The sequence below is a fragment of the Phocoena phocoena genome, chromosome 10 (assembly GCF_963924675.1).
Source record: "Phocoena phocoena chromosome 10, mPhoPho1.1, whole genome shotgun sequence".
Lineage (NCBI taxonomy): Eukaryota > Metazoa > Chordata > Mammalia > Artiodactyla > Phocoenidae > Phocoena > Phocoena phocoena.
Window position 1 is genome coordinate 8,055,691 of NC_089228.1, and position 16,211 is coordinate 8,071,901.

Consider the following 16,211-nt stretch of genomic DNA (forward strand, 5'->3'; position numbering starts at 1 on the left):
CGTTTCAGGCCTGTTTACAAACCTAACACATGCCTGGAGGTGCCAATAAATTGGAGCGTGCAGATTTTCTTCCGGAATGTTTCATTGTTCTGATGTTGAAAAGTGAAATGCGAACAGTTGAGGACTCATAGCCTTATTTCTTTAGGCCCTGAAAAAAAGTCTGTCACACCATTTGGTCTCCCTTGGGGGATGGGTCTATGGGTTATGACTGCAGGAAGCTGCCTTTTAAGAAGATCCTGGTTTCAAAGTGCTCGACCTTTTGTGTTTAATTGCGACGAAATGCCCCTAAATGCAAAATGTGAATTCCTCGATTTTGTTCTAGTTGGTGACTTTCTGTGGCACCTGCTGTCTGTGCTCATTGGTGATTGATGTGCCCGATTATGAGATGCCTGCTTCATTAGCTCCTTTATAGAAGGTGCACTTAATAAACATATTTTTTTCCATAGATTGCTTTTGCCTTCTTTCTTTAACCTGAGAACAGTGACCACATCTGGTGGCTTACAGACTTGAATTTCTTTGCCGGCTTCCCTTGAATCACCATAAATCTGTCTGATATGACACAGGTACATCTGAGCTGTGGCAGGTAGGGGGTGGGGGCAGGAGAGGACCTGGTCCCAATCTCTTGGGTCACAGGTACTCTGATTTATCAGAGTTCTGTCGGAAGATGCGCTAAGAGCCAGGAACAAACCTCTTGTACGGTGTAGCCACACCCACCGTGTGCCACTGTCTGACTCCGGACGTAATGGGCTAGATTGTCACCTTGAAGGGACCCTAAGGCATATTTCTTCCAGTGGGATATGGGGGCCACCTGCAGAATCACAAGTGGTTTTGTGTTTGTTCCTGGGCTCCACTACTGAATCACAACCTGCGTCTTAAACAAGAGTCCCTGATGAGCCGGACGTCGCGTATGAGAGAGCAGAATGCCACCCCCTCATCTGGCCCTTTTTCATCACGCCCCCAGCGTGCTGTCCTGCCAGCTACTTCTCGGGGCCGGAGGTCCCCAGAAGGAACAACGCCTCAGACATACATGCATCTGGATGTGTGTCCTTTCTCCAGCCCCATGAGCTTCACGGGGGATGAAGCACCTGCCGTAGCCTGGCCCTCAGAGAAGGAGAGCCAGCTTGAAAAATAGGCGTCAGGGTCAAGTCAGGTCACAGCAAATGCGGCGATGGTCAAAAGTCCGCGTAGGGCTTCCCTGGTGGTGCAGTGGTTGAGAGTCCGCCTGCCGATGTGGGGGACACCGTGCCCCGGTCCGGGAGGATCCCACCTGCCGCGGAGCGGCTGCGCCCGTGAGCCATGGCCGCTGAGCCTGCACGTCCGGAGCCTGTGCTCCGCAACAGGAGAGGCCACAGCAGTGAGAGGCCCGCGTACCGCAAACAAAACAAAACAAAACAAAACAAAAGTCTAAGTAACCCAAGATTCCAACTCTGAAACGGATGGCCTAACAATGTGAGAGACGTTTGATGGGGAGGCCCTTTGCAAGGGAGTAAGCGATGTTGGCTTTAAACCTGTTAGCGGGAGGAGCCTGGGCTCTGAGTCCACTTGAGAACATGAAGAGCCCCAGGTAGAGCAGAGAGCAGTGGGCTGGAACCACAGCACGAATGTGGCTAGCTGTGTACCTTTTGGCAAGTCTGCTGACCTCTCTGGGCGGTGACTTCCTTGTTTGCAAAAAGTGAGGGATGATGATGAAGTGTTCAGGAGGAAAATATACCAATTTCTGCAGCTTATTTAAAAATGCCTAAAGAAAGGTGAGATTGGTGGTTGATAGATGGATGGTGCTGCAACAAAGGAGGAGCAGGGAACTGAATCGTAGAGCCTAGATGGCAGGTAGATAGGTGTTCACGGCAAACCTTTTCAACATTCCTCGGTGTTTGAAAATGTCATACGAAGATACTCGAAAAAACGAAAATGGGTAAAAAGAGCTAAAATGGACATTAGAGATCATTTCATGCATGATTAAACTAAGGCCAGAGAAGGCAACTAGGAGGAGAGGCAGAACCAAGGCTGCCTGTGCCCTGTCTCTGGTTCATGTACCGTTCCCTCTACCTCATTGCCCCAGGACCCTTGGGCGCATGGCCGGCTTCCAGTGAGGTGATGCCTCTGAAAACAGGCCAAGTGTTTTGGAACCTGAATTTTATGAGACTTAAATGGGTGTTGCATGAAAAAAAAAGGGTCATATAGGGTTGGGGGCTATTGGCCTAAACAGCTTTCTTTTCTGCGGGACTTGTCAGAGCCTTTAATGTACTAATGTCTATTGGAAAATCTCTAAGAGAAATATGGAGCATTTTCCAAACAAATTTAAGCGCAAAAGCCACCCCCCTCCTTTTCTGAGGACTTAGTTCTGGAAACACCCTTGGGAAGAGCGTCCCTAAAGAATGTAAGATTTCTGGGGGTTTTGTTGTTGTTTTGTTGCTGCTGAGTGTAGGTGGGCAGGAGGTGGGACATAACCTTTCCATTGCCGTTTATTTCCATGGTGAGTCCACATGTGCTCGAATAGGGCCTTATGCCATCACCACATCTGCGGGGCTGAGGGTGTACATGCCAAGAGGCAGTGCCAGGGGCTCAGTGTCTGAGCCAAAGGGGAGCTTTGAACCCAGGCCCTGCCCTCAGTGGTGTCCAGGGAGTATCACCTTCCCCTTCTAACCCCGTGGCCATTTTCTTCTGTGGGTGACCACTGGCTGGCCCAGGGGCAACAGAAATCAACGGGAAATAATCTCCCAAGGAATAGATACCCAGCAAACAAGAATTCCCAGAGAAGCCAAAATCTGGTTCTTGCATTTGGCCGAGAGAAGGGCCGACCAGCTTGCCCCTCCTGCTTCTCAGGGCAGAGAAATATATTTTTGGAGCTGGTCAGGACGCGCACCCACCTTATGGACACATGCAAAACACAGCATTTCCCAGATGCAGCCGGAAACCCTTTATTGGAGCCACCCTGCTAACGCCAGCAGTCACTGGTGGTTTCCTGGGGGCGGAGGGGATGTGTCCAGGTGGGAGCTGAAGGCTGGATTATGCCGTTACAGTACAAGTGAATGCAAAGATTTGCGGTAGCTGCCTCTTAGCCAATGATCTTCCTGGCACCCGGTCATGGGGGGTGTTGTGGTGGGGCAGGGGGCGGAGGGAAGGCCACTGCGCTTCCGTGGCGGGCTGTCTTTTCTCTCCGGCTTCCCTACTCTGTGTGCTCCCGTCTTGGGGGGAAGCAGCGGTCCCCAAGGAGAAAGAGCTTGCCAGCAGCCCCGCAGAGCCTGATGGTGGGGCCAGCCCAGCGGGGCTCCCCTGCCCCGCCACCCCTGCTGCCCACCCAGCCTCATACTTCTTTCCGCAGCATCACCTTGATATTGCTGCAGACCTGGCCCAGGGCAGCGAAGAGCGGGTTGCAGAAGGTACGGATGCAGAGCGAGTAGATGTGGCTGATGCACTGGATCTCGATCAGGTAGCTCTTGATGCAGGGCACCACCGCCCAGATGTGGCAGAAGGAGATGCAGGCGAACAGGAAGCCCCAGAGCAGGGCCAGCGGGACCCCCAGCAGTGTGGACAGCAGGCGGTAGCACCAGTACTTGGAGACGGTGAAGGTGGTGTAGCTCACCTTCCACACGCCATCAAAACTGTAGGTGCCCACGGGCTCCGCGATCACGTCTTCGAAATCCACCTGCAGGGGTGGGAGGGGGAACCCTCAAGTCACAGCAGCCACCCACTTCTCAAGCGGCAGAACCCCCTGGGGGGCTTGTTAAACCAGGTGGCTGGGCCCCGCCCCCTGGGATTCTGACCCCGGTGAGTCCAGGGTGGGGCCTGATATCCTGCATTTCTGACAAGTCCCAGGTGATGCCGGTGCTGTCCCAGAGCAGAGAGGAACAAGAGCCGGTCCACTTCTCTCTCTCATGGATGGATCAGAGGCCCCTAGGAGTTGAGTAACTTACTAAGAGAAACTAAGTTAGAGGCAGGCCACGAGCCGTGGCTCTGAAATTCTATTATTTTGTGACCCTAGGGAATTGGACAGCCATCCTGAAAAAATGTACCGGGTGCCTGCCGATAGGATGACGAACAGGCGAAGGTTCCTGCCCTCCTGGAGCTTACGGCAGGCAGTTACACCACAGTGACCAGTGCTCCGGTAAGGGAAGGACAGGCCGTGTGCACCCACAGGGGGACATTTAACTTAGCCTGGGTGTCAGGCTTCCTGGAGGAGGTGACATCTAGCTAAGCTGATACCTAGAGGTAGCCAGGGGGAGGGAGGAGTTGTGGGCTGGAAAAGAGCGTTTGGGGCACCAGCTGCTGCGACCCAGTGGGATAGACAGTGTGTGCTCTTGGGGAGATGTAGGTGCTTCTGGAAGGCCAAGCACAGGCCCAGGCCGGAGGGAGGCTGGAGAGGCCAGGCGGGGCAAGCATGGGGGCTTGAGGGCTTTTGCACAGGGTGTGGCTCGGCTGGATCTGAGCCTTTTTTCAGTTGAGGTATAATTGACATCTAACATTATGTTCATTTCAGGTGTTCAACATAATTTGATTTTGTGTATGTTGGGAAATGATCACTGCACTGACTGTAGTTAACGTGTGTCGCCACACATAGTTACGTATTTGTGTGTGTGATGAGACCTTTTATGACTACTCTCTTGGCACCTTTTAAATAGACGCTACATACAGTACTGTTAACTGTAGTCACCATGCTCTACTTTACATCCCCAGGACTGACTTATCTTATAACTGGAAGTTTGCACCCGTCGAGCCCCTTCACCCATTTCGCCACCCCTCTCCCCGCCTCTGGAAAGCACCAGCCTGTCCTCTGCATCTCTGATCTGAGTTTTGAGTGGCTCATTCTGGCTGCCGCAGCTGTGAGGATGCCCGTGGGGGGCGAGTTGGGAGCCATCGCCGAATCCCGCCCGGTTTGGGGTCATGGAGGTGTTTAGAGGGAGGTGCAGCGGCCTGAGAGCTGTGTTAGGATCCGGCACGTGGTGAGGTGAGGGGCGCGGTGTCCTGGCTGGTGGAGGCATCTGGTGTCTGAGCGCAGCACCCGTGGAGGACACAGGCTTTGCTCTCCCCACGCTGGTCCTGCAGCGACCTCAGACCTTCCTCTGCCGCTGCCCACCCCATCCCTCCTTTGCAGCTGCGAGGAACGTGGGCATTCAGGGAATCCTGCTCACGCATCCCACTGAAACGGTGACTGAGGCCCCATTTGGGAAGACGGAAGAAATACAAAAGATTGCTTTCAGCCAAGTCCCTTAACTTTTCGCTACTCCCTGCTGTGCGTTAAGCACCGCCATAGCTACTTTCTCATATGTGATTTCATTTAGCGGCACTGAGCCTTAGCTGTCTTGTCTGTAACATGGGGGCAGTGTGTTCCTGGGCTGTTTGCATAGTAGTTGGTTGAATGAATGCATGAATGGATCAGACTAATTGGCGGGGGGCGGGGGGGAGTGGGGACTAGTGATGCGAGATCTCAAACTTCAACTCCCAAGTGAACCGTTTTCCTACTTTTTGAGGGGAAGGGAATCCCCTCTATGCCTAAAGTTATTATTAAAATTACTTTTTCTTATAACATAGCCACATTGCAGAAAATTAAGGGAATAGCAAAAACAAAACCCAAGCATCTCCCATTTGTATTTCTCTAGTACTAAAATTATTATTGCTTTGGTGTTTTTCTTTCCAGTGTAACTCTTTTGGTGGGGGGGAGTGGACATGACCATGTTGTATGTCCAGTGTTGAGGCCTGTTTTTCTCGTGTGGCTGGATTCTGAGCTCCTGTGCCAGGCCTCAGATCCCTGGATCCCCCCGGAGACAGCTGAGGATGCAGCCCCACCCTGGGGATGGTACGTTGTTGTGGAGCAGAGTTCACGGGGTGAGATTTCAGGCTGCAGGCGATGTTCAAAAGCTGACTTGGGTGGGCAGAGGTCCTTCCGGGACCCGCTTGTACATCTCAACCTCCAGCTTTCTCTCTGCAGGGGCTTAGCAGAGGTCACATAACCTCTCATATGGCCCCCTGGATGGAAGGGAAGGGCTGGAAGGAAGAATATGAATATGGTCCTCATCTCCTTGGAAAGGGTGGCACTTCTTCCTGGAGGGCTTCTTGGAGGTGGAGGTGGTGTCTGGCTGGGAGTTTGGGGGGCTGGGGGTTTGGAGGCAGAGATGCAGAAGTAGTGTGCTGGATGTTTGTAAAAGAAGGCCCAAGTTGCTTGGGGAACGTCCCATGGCTTTGGAGAGTGGATGGAAAGGGCTGGCATCTTTCTACATCTGGTCTATATGGGCAGAAATCCAGAGTTGCTGTTGCTTGCAGATCCAAGAAGCTGGGGACTATAGGCCCTGGGGGAACCATTCCAACGTTGGCCTGGTACATGCACCATGATTGTGGAGATTCAGTCAAACCCCCAGGGCCTGGATCCTGCCTACTGAGGTGTTCTGACCTTTGAAGCCTGCCCCTCCCCTATCATGGCTGTGCCCGGCCTGTGCCTGATGCCTCCTAGCCCCCCGGGCTGGGCTCTGGATCCTGGTGTGGCCCCAGGAACTTGGGTAGCTGAGGGAGGCCTTTGGGTGGAGGCGTGCTCCCTGCCTTTATCCAGCAGGCTCTCCCTCCTTCCTCCTCTCTCCCATTCAGCGCCTGGGGCCTCTACTGCCCCTCCTGTGACTGTTCCTTAGGACCGTGTCTCCCCACTCACAGATGACCCAGCCCTGCCTCCTCACGTCCAGCTGGGCAGACAGGTGCATCTGGGCATCCTGATTCTAATCTAAGCTCTTCACACGGCCCCAGCCAGGGTCAGACCCCGAGGCAGATGCTGGCTCTCAGGGAGGGTGACTGTCCCCTCTGAGGTCTGGTCCTTGTTGGCCAGAGAGACCTGCCCCAGGGCAGGGCCCCCAGCCCCTTCTTCACAGCCGGCCACTCTGCTCCAAGCAGGCAGCAATTCCCCTGCCCCTCGGCAGCCCAGCCTGCTTTGTTCACGTATTCCTCCATTCAACACGTTTGATGATTTGTGTCTGGCCTCTAAGAGGCGACAAAGTGGAAAAGAGCCCTTGACTGAAGTCGCAGTGCTGAGGTTTGAGTCCAGCTCTGCCTCTTATTGGCTCTGTGACCTTCAGCAAGTGTCTTAGCTTTCATATGCCTCGTTTTCCTAGATTGATTTCATTAGGTTTATCGGAGGATTGAATAAGATACGACATGTAATACTCAGAACATGGCCTGGCACAGAATCCCTGATCACTAATTGTTAGCTGCTGGTGGCTGTTACAGAGCTCTTTCTTCAACAGGAAGCTAGGGTCCCAAAGGTGGCTTTGCACACCAGCGCAGTTGCTGATCTGATGAGTGACCTTGGCAGATAACCTCTTTGAGCTTCATTTCCTCAACTGTAAAATGTGTTTGCTACTTCTTACAACTCTGTTATGAAGAACAGAAGTAATTTCTTTTCCATCCATCCATTTCCCACCATCTGTTCATTTACCCATCCATCTATTTATCCATTCTCCCATCCATCCACCCACCTATCCATCCATCCATGGATCCATCCATCCATCCATCCATCCATCCATCCATCCATATCCATCCACCAATTCATATCCATCCATCCATTCATCCAAACAAATATTTATTAAGCACCCACTTTGTGCTAGGCACACCTCCTCTTGGGCAATGCTTAGTACAATACATGGTAGCTGCCCAGTGACGGTAATCGTTTGTTCAATTGCTCTGAAGTTCCTATGAAAATATATCTCAGAAAAGCTGTTGACACCCAGATCGTAAATACGACAGTTCTCCAACCTACCTGGTCATAAATGTGTGTGTGCATGCATACTCAGCCTGCGCAGGTAAGATGGATGGGGTCCTCTTTTCCCTCCTTTTCTGCTATGGTAATAATCCTGCCCCCGAGGATCTCTCTGCCCGTTAATGATTTTTTTTTTTTTTGCACAAGGTAGAAGCTGTTGTTGCTGGCATTTGAATTAGTTCAAGTAATTGCCTTAGGCACTGTGCACAGGGCAACAGCTCCGTTGTCTGTGAATGCGAAAATATGCTCTCAGAGGGACAGGTAGTCCTGGGAGGAGGAGGCCGTTCCTAATCAGGACTGAGCACTGAGACCAATCTCTGGTCACCGCACTAGTTTGGGGAGATATTTATAGGGCCGGCTCAGGCAGCCCTAGGCAGACGCGCCAGTGTATCAGAGGCCCACGGTGACTTCATTTCTTAATTCGTTTCTGGAAGTGGAGGGGAGATGGCTGCTGGCAGGGGGCTCGGGCCGTGGGCGGAGCCTCAGGGCTCCGTGGGCAGCTGGAGGCGGGGCTGGCTGTGGGAAGGGGAGAAAGGGGCTGCTCGTAAGGTTGGTGTCCCCTTCTCTGGCATATTTATTTTTGGAACAGCAAGAGAGCCAGTTGATTCATCGGAACCGGCCAGCGCCGCTCCCGCCGTCCCCAAGAGGGAGGGGAAGGTGCAGGACAGCAGAGCTGGGCGCTGCCGGTGGCGGTTGAGGGGGAGGCCAGACGCCACACCCACTTCAAAAATGCCTCCCCCGCATTCCTGCGTGACTCAGTCCTTGGGCATCCAGGGCCCTGCACAGTTCAGACAGGCGCTCTGTGGGTGGGGGGAACGGCTCTCGGCAGGGGGACAGATATCTGGGTCCAGTTTCCACCTGTTCAGCGAATCACTGTGTGATTTGAGACCTGGTACTTGCCCTCTCTGGGCCTGTGTTTTTTGTTTGTTTTCAGTTTTTTGTTTGTTTGTTTGAACTCTACCGAGAGGATTGGACCAACATCCCTAGTGACACGGAGTTAGTTTCGGAGTTAAGACCCAAAGGAGTGGCTTAGCTTTGTTGGGTCTTGGTTTTCTCACCTATTACCTTGCTATTTAAAGTGTGGCCCACAGTCACTGCCCCCTTCCCAACAAGGCAAGTACAGAAGTTGAGAGTAGGCATTTGGAAATAGTCACAGTGATGTGAGCCAATAATTTTATGTCTGTTGATTCTACTAATAATAAAAATTGGAGCTTACATTGTCAATGCCTATTTTTCCCTTCATCTCTCTAGTAGTTAATTTTTATTGACTTTTACAAACTATTGGTGTACAACAGATTGGAATAATGATAATAAAACTGACCTTTCACCCAGATAGCCTGAGAAGCACTGGCCTGTAAAGTTAAAGCTTTAGCTGCAGAATAGCTGAGAAACGGCACAGCTCTGCTTCATGTGTTATAATTGGCAATAACGTGAAAAGATGCTCAACATCACTAATTATCAGAGAAATGCAAATCAAAAGCACAATGAAGTATCACCTCACACCAGTCAAAATGGCCATCATCAAAAAGTCTACCAACAATAAATGCTGGCGGGGGTGTGGAGAAAAGGGAACCCTCCTCCCCTGCTGGTGGGAATGTGAATTGGTAACAGCCACTATGGAGAACAGTATGCTAGTCCCTTAAAAACTAAAAATAGTGCTACCATATGATCCAGCAGTCCCACTCCTGGGCATATATCTGGAGAAGACCATAATTTGAAAAGATACATGTACCCCAGTGTTCACTGAAGCACTGTTTACAATAGCCAGGACATGGAAGCAACGTAAATGCAGATCAACAGAGGAATGGATAAAGAAGATACGGTACCTGTATATTGATACAATGGTATATTACTCAGCCATAGAAAAGAACATAACGATGCCATCTGCAGCAACATGGATGGACCTAGAGATTGTCACACTGAGGGAAGTCAGTCAGACCCAGAAAGACAAATACCATATGATATCGCTTATATGTGGAATGTAAAAAAATGGCACAAATGAACCTATTTACAAAACAGAACTAGAGTCACAGATGTAGAAAACAATCTTATGGTTACCAAGGGGGAAAGGGGGCAAGGGATAAATTGGGAGGTTGGGATTGACATATACATACTACTGTATATAAAATAGATGACTAATAAGGACCTACTGTATAGCACAGGGAACTCTACTCAATACTCTGTAATGACCTATATGGGAAAAGAATCTAAAAAAGAGTGGATGTGTGTATATGTATAACTGATTCACTTTGCTGTACACCGGAAACGAACACAACATTGTAAATCAACTGTACTCCAAAAAAATTAATTAAAAAATAGAATTCTATACAATCTGGGATAACCATAGTAAGGCCCACAATTTGGCCTTTGTAGGTGTCTGTTTCTGGCCATGTGTCTTACATCCAGCATTTCGCCCAGCCTGTAAGGGACAAGCAGGGGTGGAGCCCACGCTGGCCTGACATCAAAGCCTGAGCCTGAATTTCCCCTGCTGTCTCCCTGATCAGGGTCATCGCAGGACCGGGTACCTCAGCAGGAGGTGAGGCAAGAATGCAACACAGGCTGGTTCTGAGAGCAGGAAGAGGGGGGCCAGGGATTAGTGGGATCTTGGGGTCCAGGGCATCCTACAGGGGGTGCCTGGGGCACCTGGCCTGGAGGTAAGGACACTTGGGTTCATTTAAAGGAACTGTGAAGAGACCAAGATAACAGAGGGTGACCGGGGTGGGGTGTGTGTGAAGAGAAGGGATCCACCAGAGGAGCCCCCATCAGATCTCAGAGCCCTGTCCTTGCCTGTCTCTTCCCTTCCCTCCCTGCCCCCTTAGTCTCTGCCTTCGGGGAGGCTGGTGCAGTGGACCAGTGGAGAGTAGTAGGAATGGCCCTGGGTTGAGCTGTAGGTTAGCTGTGCACCAACTTCTGGGGGGAAGTTAGCTAGTCTCCAGAGATGACCCCAGATTGGTCATGCCTCTCAGACCATAGCGAGTCTGGGCTTGCCCTGTGACTCGCTTTAACCACCAGAATGCTGTAGAGGAGATGCTGCTGCAGCTGCATGAGAGGCCGCCAGTGAGACTAGCAGAGCTGCCCAACTGAGGCTGCTCAGCCCACAGAACTGAGAGAGCCTCAAAGGCTTGGTGCTTTAAGCATGGAGTTTGAGGGTGGTTTGTCACACAGCAGTGGATAACTGATACTCTGTGTCTTTAGGGGAAACTGGTGACAACTCTGGACTACAGGTTTATCTTCTATAGGACAAGGGGAACTTGTTTGTACTTTAAAGTACAAAGCATTCACTGGCCCTGCCTCATAAAATTTCTGGTGGCAGGGCCCAGAATTCTGCATTTTCACAAGCTCCCCAAGAAAGTGGATGTTTTTAAAAACTCTAGTTGATACACTGGAGTCCCTACAACACTGTGTTGTAAATACCTCAGTGTGATTTAATCCAGGGTATAGCCCTTCTTAGAGGTACTTGCCAGGGGTACTTTCCAAAATGAAGGAATTGCCAATGTGGAATGCCTGGCAGATCATGACCTTTCCTAATTCAGCCTCAACCTGCCCTTTCTCCCACAAATTCCCTTTCAGATGCTCCTAGTCCCATTTTTCGCCTGCAGACAGCATAGCAAAGAGGTTTCGCCTGTGGGCCAACTCAGCCTAGCTGATGGTCCATGGCTTCCTGGAAATGTGCTGTGATCCATTAGTAATGTCTGCCACGGACATAGGCAGGGGAGTGGCAATACCCGTTCCTCACGTTTTCTGACTCTGCCCATCATTCTCCTCTACGTTGTGGCCTTTGCTTATTTTGTTCTCTCTTCTTGGAAAGCCTGATGCCCCCTTTCCACATTTTACATTTTTCTTATTACTTATGCACCTTGGATACCACCTCTCCATGAAGCTGGTGCCTGATTTTCCCAGATGAAAGTGATGTCTTCCTCCTTCCCGTGACCCTTCATCTGGCACTGATTTAAGGCATTTATCACCTCCACCTGTGCATTCTCATTGATTTTAGTCTCATCTTCTCTGTCTGTTGGAATTCTTGGATTCTTGGAATCTGTTGGATTCTTCTCAAGAGGAAGCACCAGGTCAGTTTCATCTTTGTGAAACAGGGTGTCCAGATGGGCCCACAGTGGGAGCAGAGTTTGGAGACCTTGGGGGAAGGAGGGTTACTGGGTCCTCTGGGTATTTGTTAGCCTAAGCTGAGAGGCAGAAGGTGCTGTCTGTGTGCTTTTCTGAAGGGGGAGGGTCTTGTGGCAGATGTGGGTTGGAGGTAGGTGGGAACTAGTGTGTTGGGCTTGGGTCAGGTCTCTCCCTTGGCCCTGGTTGAAGGGCCGGCCCTGAGTGCCTGAGGGGAGTGGTTGAAACCAGAAGCTGAAGGACCTGCCTGCCGAGGGGTTCATATGTCCCTGCTCTAGGGCCTGGCTGCCTAAGTGTGAGTTGGGGAGGGGGAGGGGTGTCGATGAGAAAGCCCTGAGACCTCTCACAAATAACTGGTGGACTTTGGGGTGGGACTGGGAGCCTGCAGGAATGCACGAGGAAGGGGCTGGAGGCTTTGCAATCTGGGTCTGAAGGGAATGGTGTCCTCACTGACCAGCTGGAGTGCCAGGGACCACTGGCCTCCTTTCCCGCCCCCCGAGAGCCTAGCATGGGCCCTACACGCAGTGGGTCTCATTGCTCATTGCCACGTCCTCTGCGACAGCACAGTGCCTGGAACGGAGCAGGCGCTCAGGAATGACTCGTGGAATCGATGTTCCATGAATGGTGGTGATGGTGGGGGTGAAGGGAATGAGGCGAGCCTCCCCTCTGCCCAGGCCCAGCCCGGAGCTGGGAGATTACAGTCAAGACTGCTGGGCTGTGTGGAGCTCTCCCTCAGCTGTTGGCACTCACTTTCCAGCCTGGGTTCAAGGGTAGCACCAGGCCTTGCTCAGGGAAGTTTGGGAAAGTTTTGACTCTAGAAATCCAGAGGGAGCACCTCCTTCTGCTGAGGGTCAAATCCAAGGGCCCCATGGGTGCGTCTCCTGCTCTTCACCCTTGTCTTTTCTGTGTGAAACCTCAGCAGCTGGCGGTGGAGGGGACGGGTCTCCCTTTTCTCGACCCGGCCTCTGTCTACACTAGGGACTCAGGCCCAGAGAGGGAAAGGGATTTGCCCAGGGTCACACAGCAAGCTAGAGTCAGGGCTGGGACTAGACTTGGGTCTCTGTAGCCTGTCTTATTTTACCGTCTTACGGCGTCATCCTCACACACGTGGAGCCTGTTACCACATGTGACACCACCCCAACGGGAGCCTTTCCAGCCTTCATCTTGGCCTGACCTTGTTTCTCTTTCTCTCCATCTCTGTCCCCCTCACCCCCTCGGTCCCTTGTCCTCCCCCCCCCACCCCCCAGTCCTTTCCCTGGTCGATGAAAGACATCCAGGTGACCCGAAGGCCAGACCTCTCTCTTTCAGCCACGCTCTCTCCCATTTCTTCCTTTTCTTCATTCTTTCCCATCCCATTACACCAACCTGAAGTCTTCTTGAACCTGTCTGTGGTATTTATCTGGTTCAGTTTTAGAATCCCTGTTCTAAATCTCAAAACGTTTTCATCTCTCACTCATTAAAAATGAAAGAAAGGGTCAAATAAGTTCCCAAACCAGGGAATGTCCAGTAAATACACCAAATAATCATCTCCTCTCGACAAGAACGTTTGTGGGCCTCCTGCTTCACCTTTGAGGCATGGTTTTCTGGGGCTCAGGGCCTCCGGGAGAGGGTAGCTCCCAGCCCCCTGGGAGCCTGCATAAGCAGCCACATCCGTGTGGCCGCCCCCATCCCTGCCTTGGATTATAATCTGGGCCTCGAGCCTGGAGCCAGCTCCCTCCTGGCTTACTGGGACCCGAGAGCCCCTCTCCACTTGTCACCTGCTGCGGGATCCTTCAGAAAACACATGCTCCCTAAGGGTCCTCTTTTGCATTCCCGCAGCCGCCAGGGCCCACCACAGGGGAGCCTGAGTGTCAACGCTGGCCCTGGCTTAGCTCTCTTGTCCTGCAGGCTCCTCCAGGCTCCTAATCAGATCACATTTGCACACCCTTGCTGTGTGCCAGGGACTCTCGTAGGCACTTAAAACCTCTTATCTCATGCAATCCTCTCGGTCTATTTCTATCGCACAGCGCTGCTCTGAGATCCATTTCCCCTGGGGGAGTAAATTATGCTCATTTTACAGGGGGTCCAGTGTCATTGTTTTTAAGTAGAGGAGTCTGGATTTGAAACTACGTCTGTTAGTGTCAAGTCTGGGACCGTTCCGTCTAGATCACACTGCGCAAACCACGACAAATACTGTTTGACGTGTGTATGGTGTTTTTCAGTTCGGAACGTTCATTCCCTAATTTGGCCGCACTTCCCAAACTGTACTGTGATGACCCTCTCTGCACCACAGATGATATGTATAAATACAATAATAGCATAATATGAGCTGTTACAGGGAAATGCCCTGAGTGAGGTGAGGGCACAGAGGAAGGAGCTCCTGGTTGCTTGGAGGAGTTGGGGAAGGCTTCCTGAGCAGGTGACATTTGAATCAGGTCTCGAAGGCTGAGTGGGCGTCCACCACGTGGAGGAGAGGAGGCTGGCTGCTGGCAAAGACACAGGAGGCATGGGAGCTGGAGGTGGAAGGGGAAGGTAGGGGCCAGATGTGCTGGGGTTCGAATGCCATGGGGGGAAGTTAGACTCATGCAGCATGGGAGGTGTCCCACTGAAGGTGACCACGCAGGGCTGTCCTTTAGAACAAGCCCTTAACCCCGCTGTCTAATCCAGTGGCCTTGAGCTATGTACGAGCACTTGACCTGTGGCTAGTGCAACTGAAGGATTCTAAATCGTGTTTAATTTTAATTAAAATGTAAAAACTGATAGTTAATTCTGTGATTGGGAAACTTGTAAGAATGTTTGGCACAGTTTGGGTTTGTGAATCAGTTTTCAACTGTTCATTATATGAAATCTAAAGATAGAAGGGTTTCTCATAAAAACTTTGGAGTCTGAACTGAGATGCATCCCACGTCTCAGATACACACTAGATTTTGAAGATGAAGAAAGATTATACAATTGTTCACCAATAATTGTTTTGTAGTGATTACACGTTGAAATGATACTATTTTGGACATATTGGCTTAAATGAGAAATATCTTGAAAATTAATTTTACCTGTTTGTTTTTCCTTTTTAAAGTCATGGCTGCTGGAAAACTTAAAATGACATAGGGTGATTGTATAATGGGTCGCATTATATTTCTACTGGACACCACTGGTCTGTGGTTCTGATGTATGCAGAGCACCCGGGAGGCCCCCGCACCTGCCCTTTTAAAGGCCCTTCCAGTGACTTTGATGCTGGTTGGTGGGTACCCTTCTCCCAGGAATTCTGCTGTAGTAAGATCCCTGTGGCTACCGGGTAGAGGCTGGACTGAGGGGTGGCCCTGGAGGCAGCCGGGCTGCTGATGGCATCGGGTGAGGAAAGAGGCCTGACTCAGGCCTGGCCGTGAAGGAGACTCCCTGAAGGCAGGGTAACCCTCATACAAGATTCCCTTTCAGGGGTCCCGGTGCCCTCTGAGCGGCCTCTGGCCTGGCCTGGATGCTGCACGTGCCAGGAGCAGGCATGAGTGCTGGGTACAGCCCCCCAGCCTGGGGCAGCGGGGGCCCCTGCAAGGGGCCAGCAGCCCTGCTGGAAACCGCCCTCTGGGGATTAACCCCGCACCCACTGTGGAGACCGCAGAATGCCCCTGGCATGGAAAGGTCCCAACTTGGCCGCCTCGTCTGTCGCCAGCCGAGGGCCAAGAGCACACGGGAAGAGCTCCAGAGTTGTAAAGAGTTTCCTTTGCAGCTCGCCTGTCCCGCCCCGGTCGATGGTCCTGTATATGCAGCTGATTCTTTGCTCTTGTTGACACCAAAGGCTCTTTGGGGCTGGTTTGCGGGGCGGGGGGGTGGGTGGGATTTGGAGAAGACAGAGGGACAGGTCTCTTTTCAGGGAAGCCGATCGCGCGGGAGCAGAGCCTGCCCCTTCCAGCACCCAAACTGACACCCTCCAGGCGGGGGGCGCCGGGGCAGGCCCTCGAGCCTACCTTCACTATGTCCTCGTTAATGTTCTTGGGGTCCCGGTTCACCAGGTCGATCTCCTTGAAGTGAATGTCCTTGACGATCTGGGCCTCCAGGTCTGTGTGCTCCTCGGCCATCATCGTGGAGCTGGGTGACCTGCGAGAGGAGATCGGAGCCGTGTGGCCAGCAGGGCTGAAAAGACCTGGGGCAGGGACAACAGTGTCCCCAGACTTGTGCCGCTGGTGGCTAAATAGGCCCCACCCAGCGTGCCGGCTGACAGCTGTCCCGCATAACTTCAGCCTGCTGCTGGCTGAAGGCTCCGGTGGCAGGCCTCCAAGCTAAAATTAAGACTGGAGCCCTGCAGGAAGGCCCAGCGCTCCTTAAAGGGGGCTGCACGGGCGCTGGGCCTCATGCATGAGCCGAGGGCCTGGTGTCTCCTGGTGCC

At 52.0% G+C, this 16,211-nt stretch overlaps 1 protein-coding gene across 1 annotated transcript; it reads right to left on the reverse strand.

Moving 5' to 3' along the window:
• Positions 1-2,898: 2,898 nt before the first annotated feature.
• CAV3 (caveolin 3) lies at positions 2,899-15,983 on the reverse strand. Its single transcript, XM_065885431.1, has 2 exons — positions 15,793-15,983; positions 2,899-3,646 (listed from the first exon to the last, which is right to left on the reverse strand). Exons 1-2 carry the CDS (start codon positions 15,904-15,906, stop codon positions 3,305-3,307), a joined length of 456 nt encoding a protein of 151 aa, XP_065741503.1. The 5' UTR covers positions 15,907-15,983; the 3' UTR covers positions 2,899-3,304.
• Positions 15,984-16,211: the final 228 nt, after the last annotated feature.

Bases quoted from the DNA above. Each gene is read 5' to 3' on its own strand.
- CAV3 (XM_065885431.1), bottom strand. From the start codon at position 15,906: ATGATGGCCGAGGAGCACACAGACCTGGAGGCCCAGATCGTCAAGGAC. The intron at 3,647-15,792 runs GTAGGCTCGAGG...CCACCCCTGCAG, and splicing joins TTAACGAGGACATAGTGAAG to GTGGATTTCGAAGACGTGAT.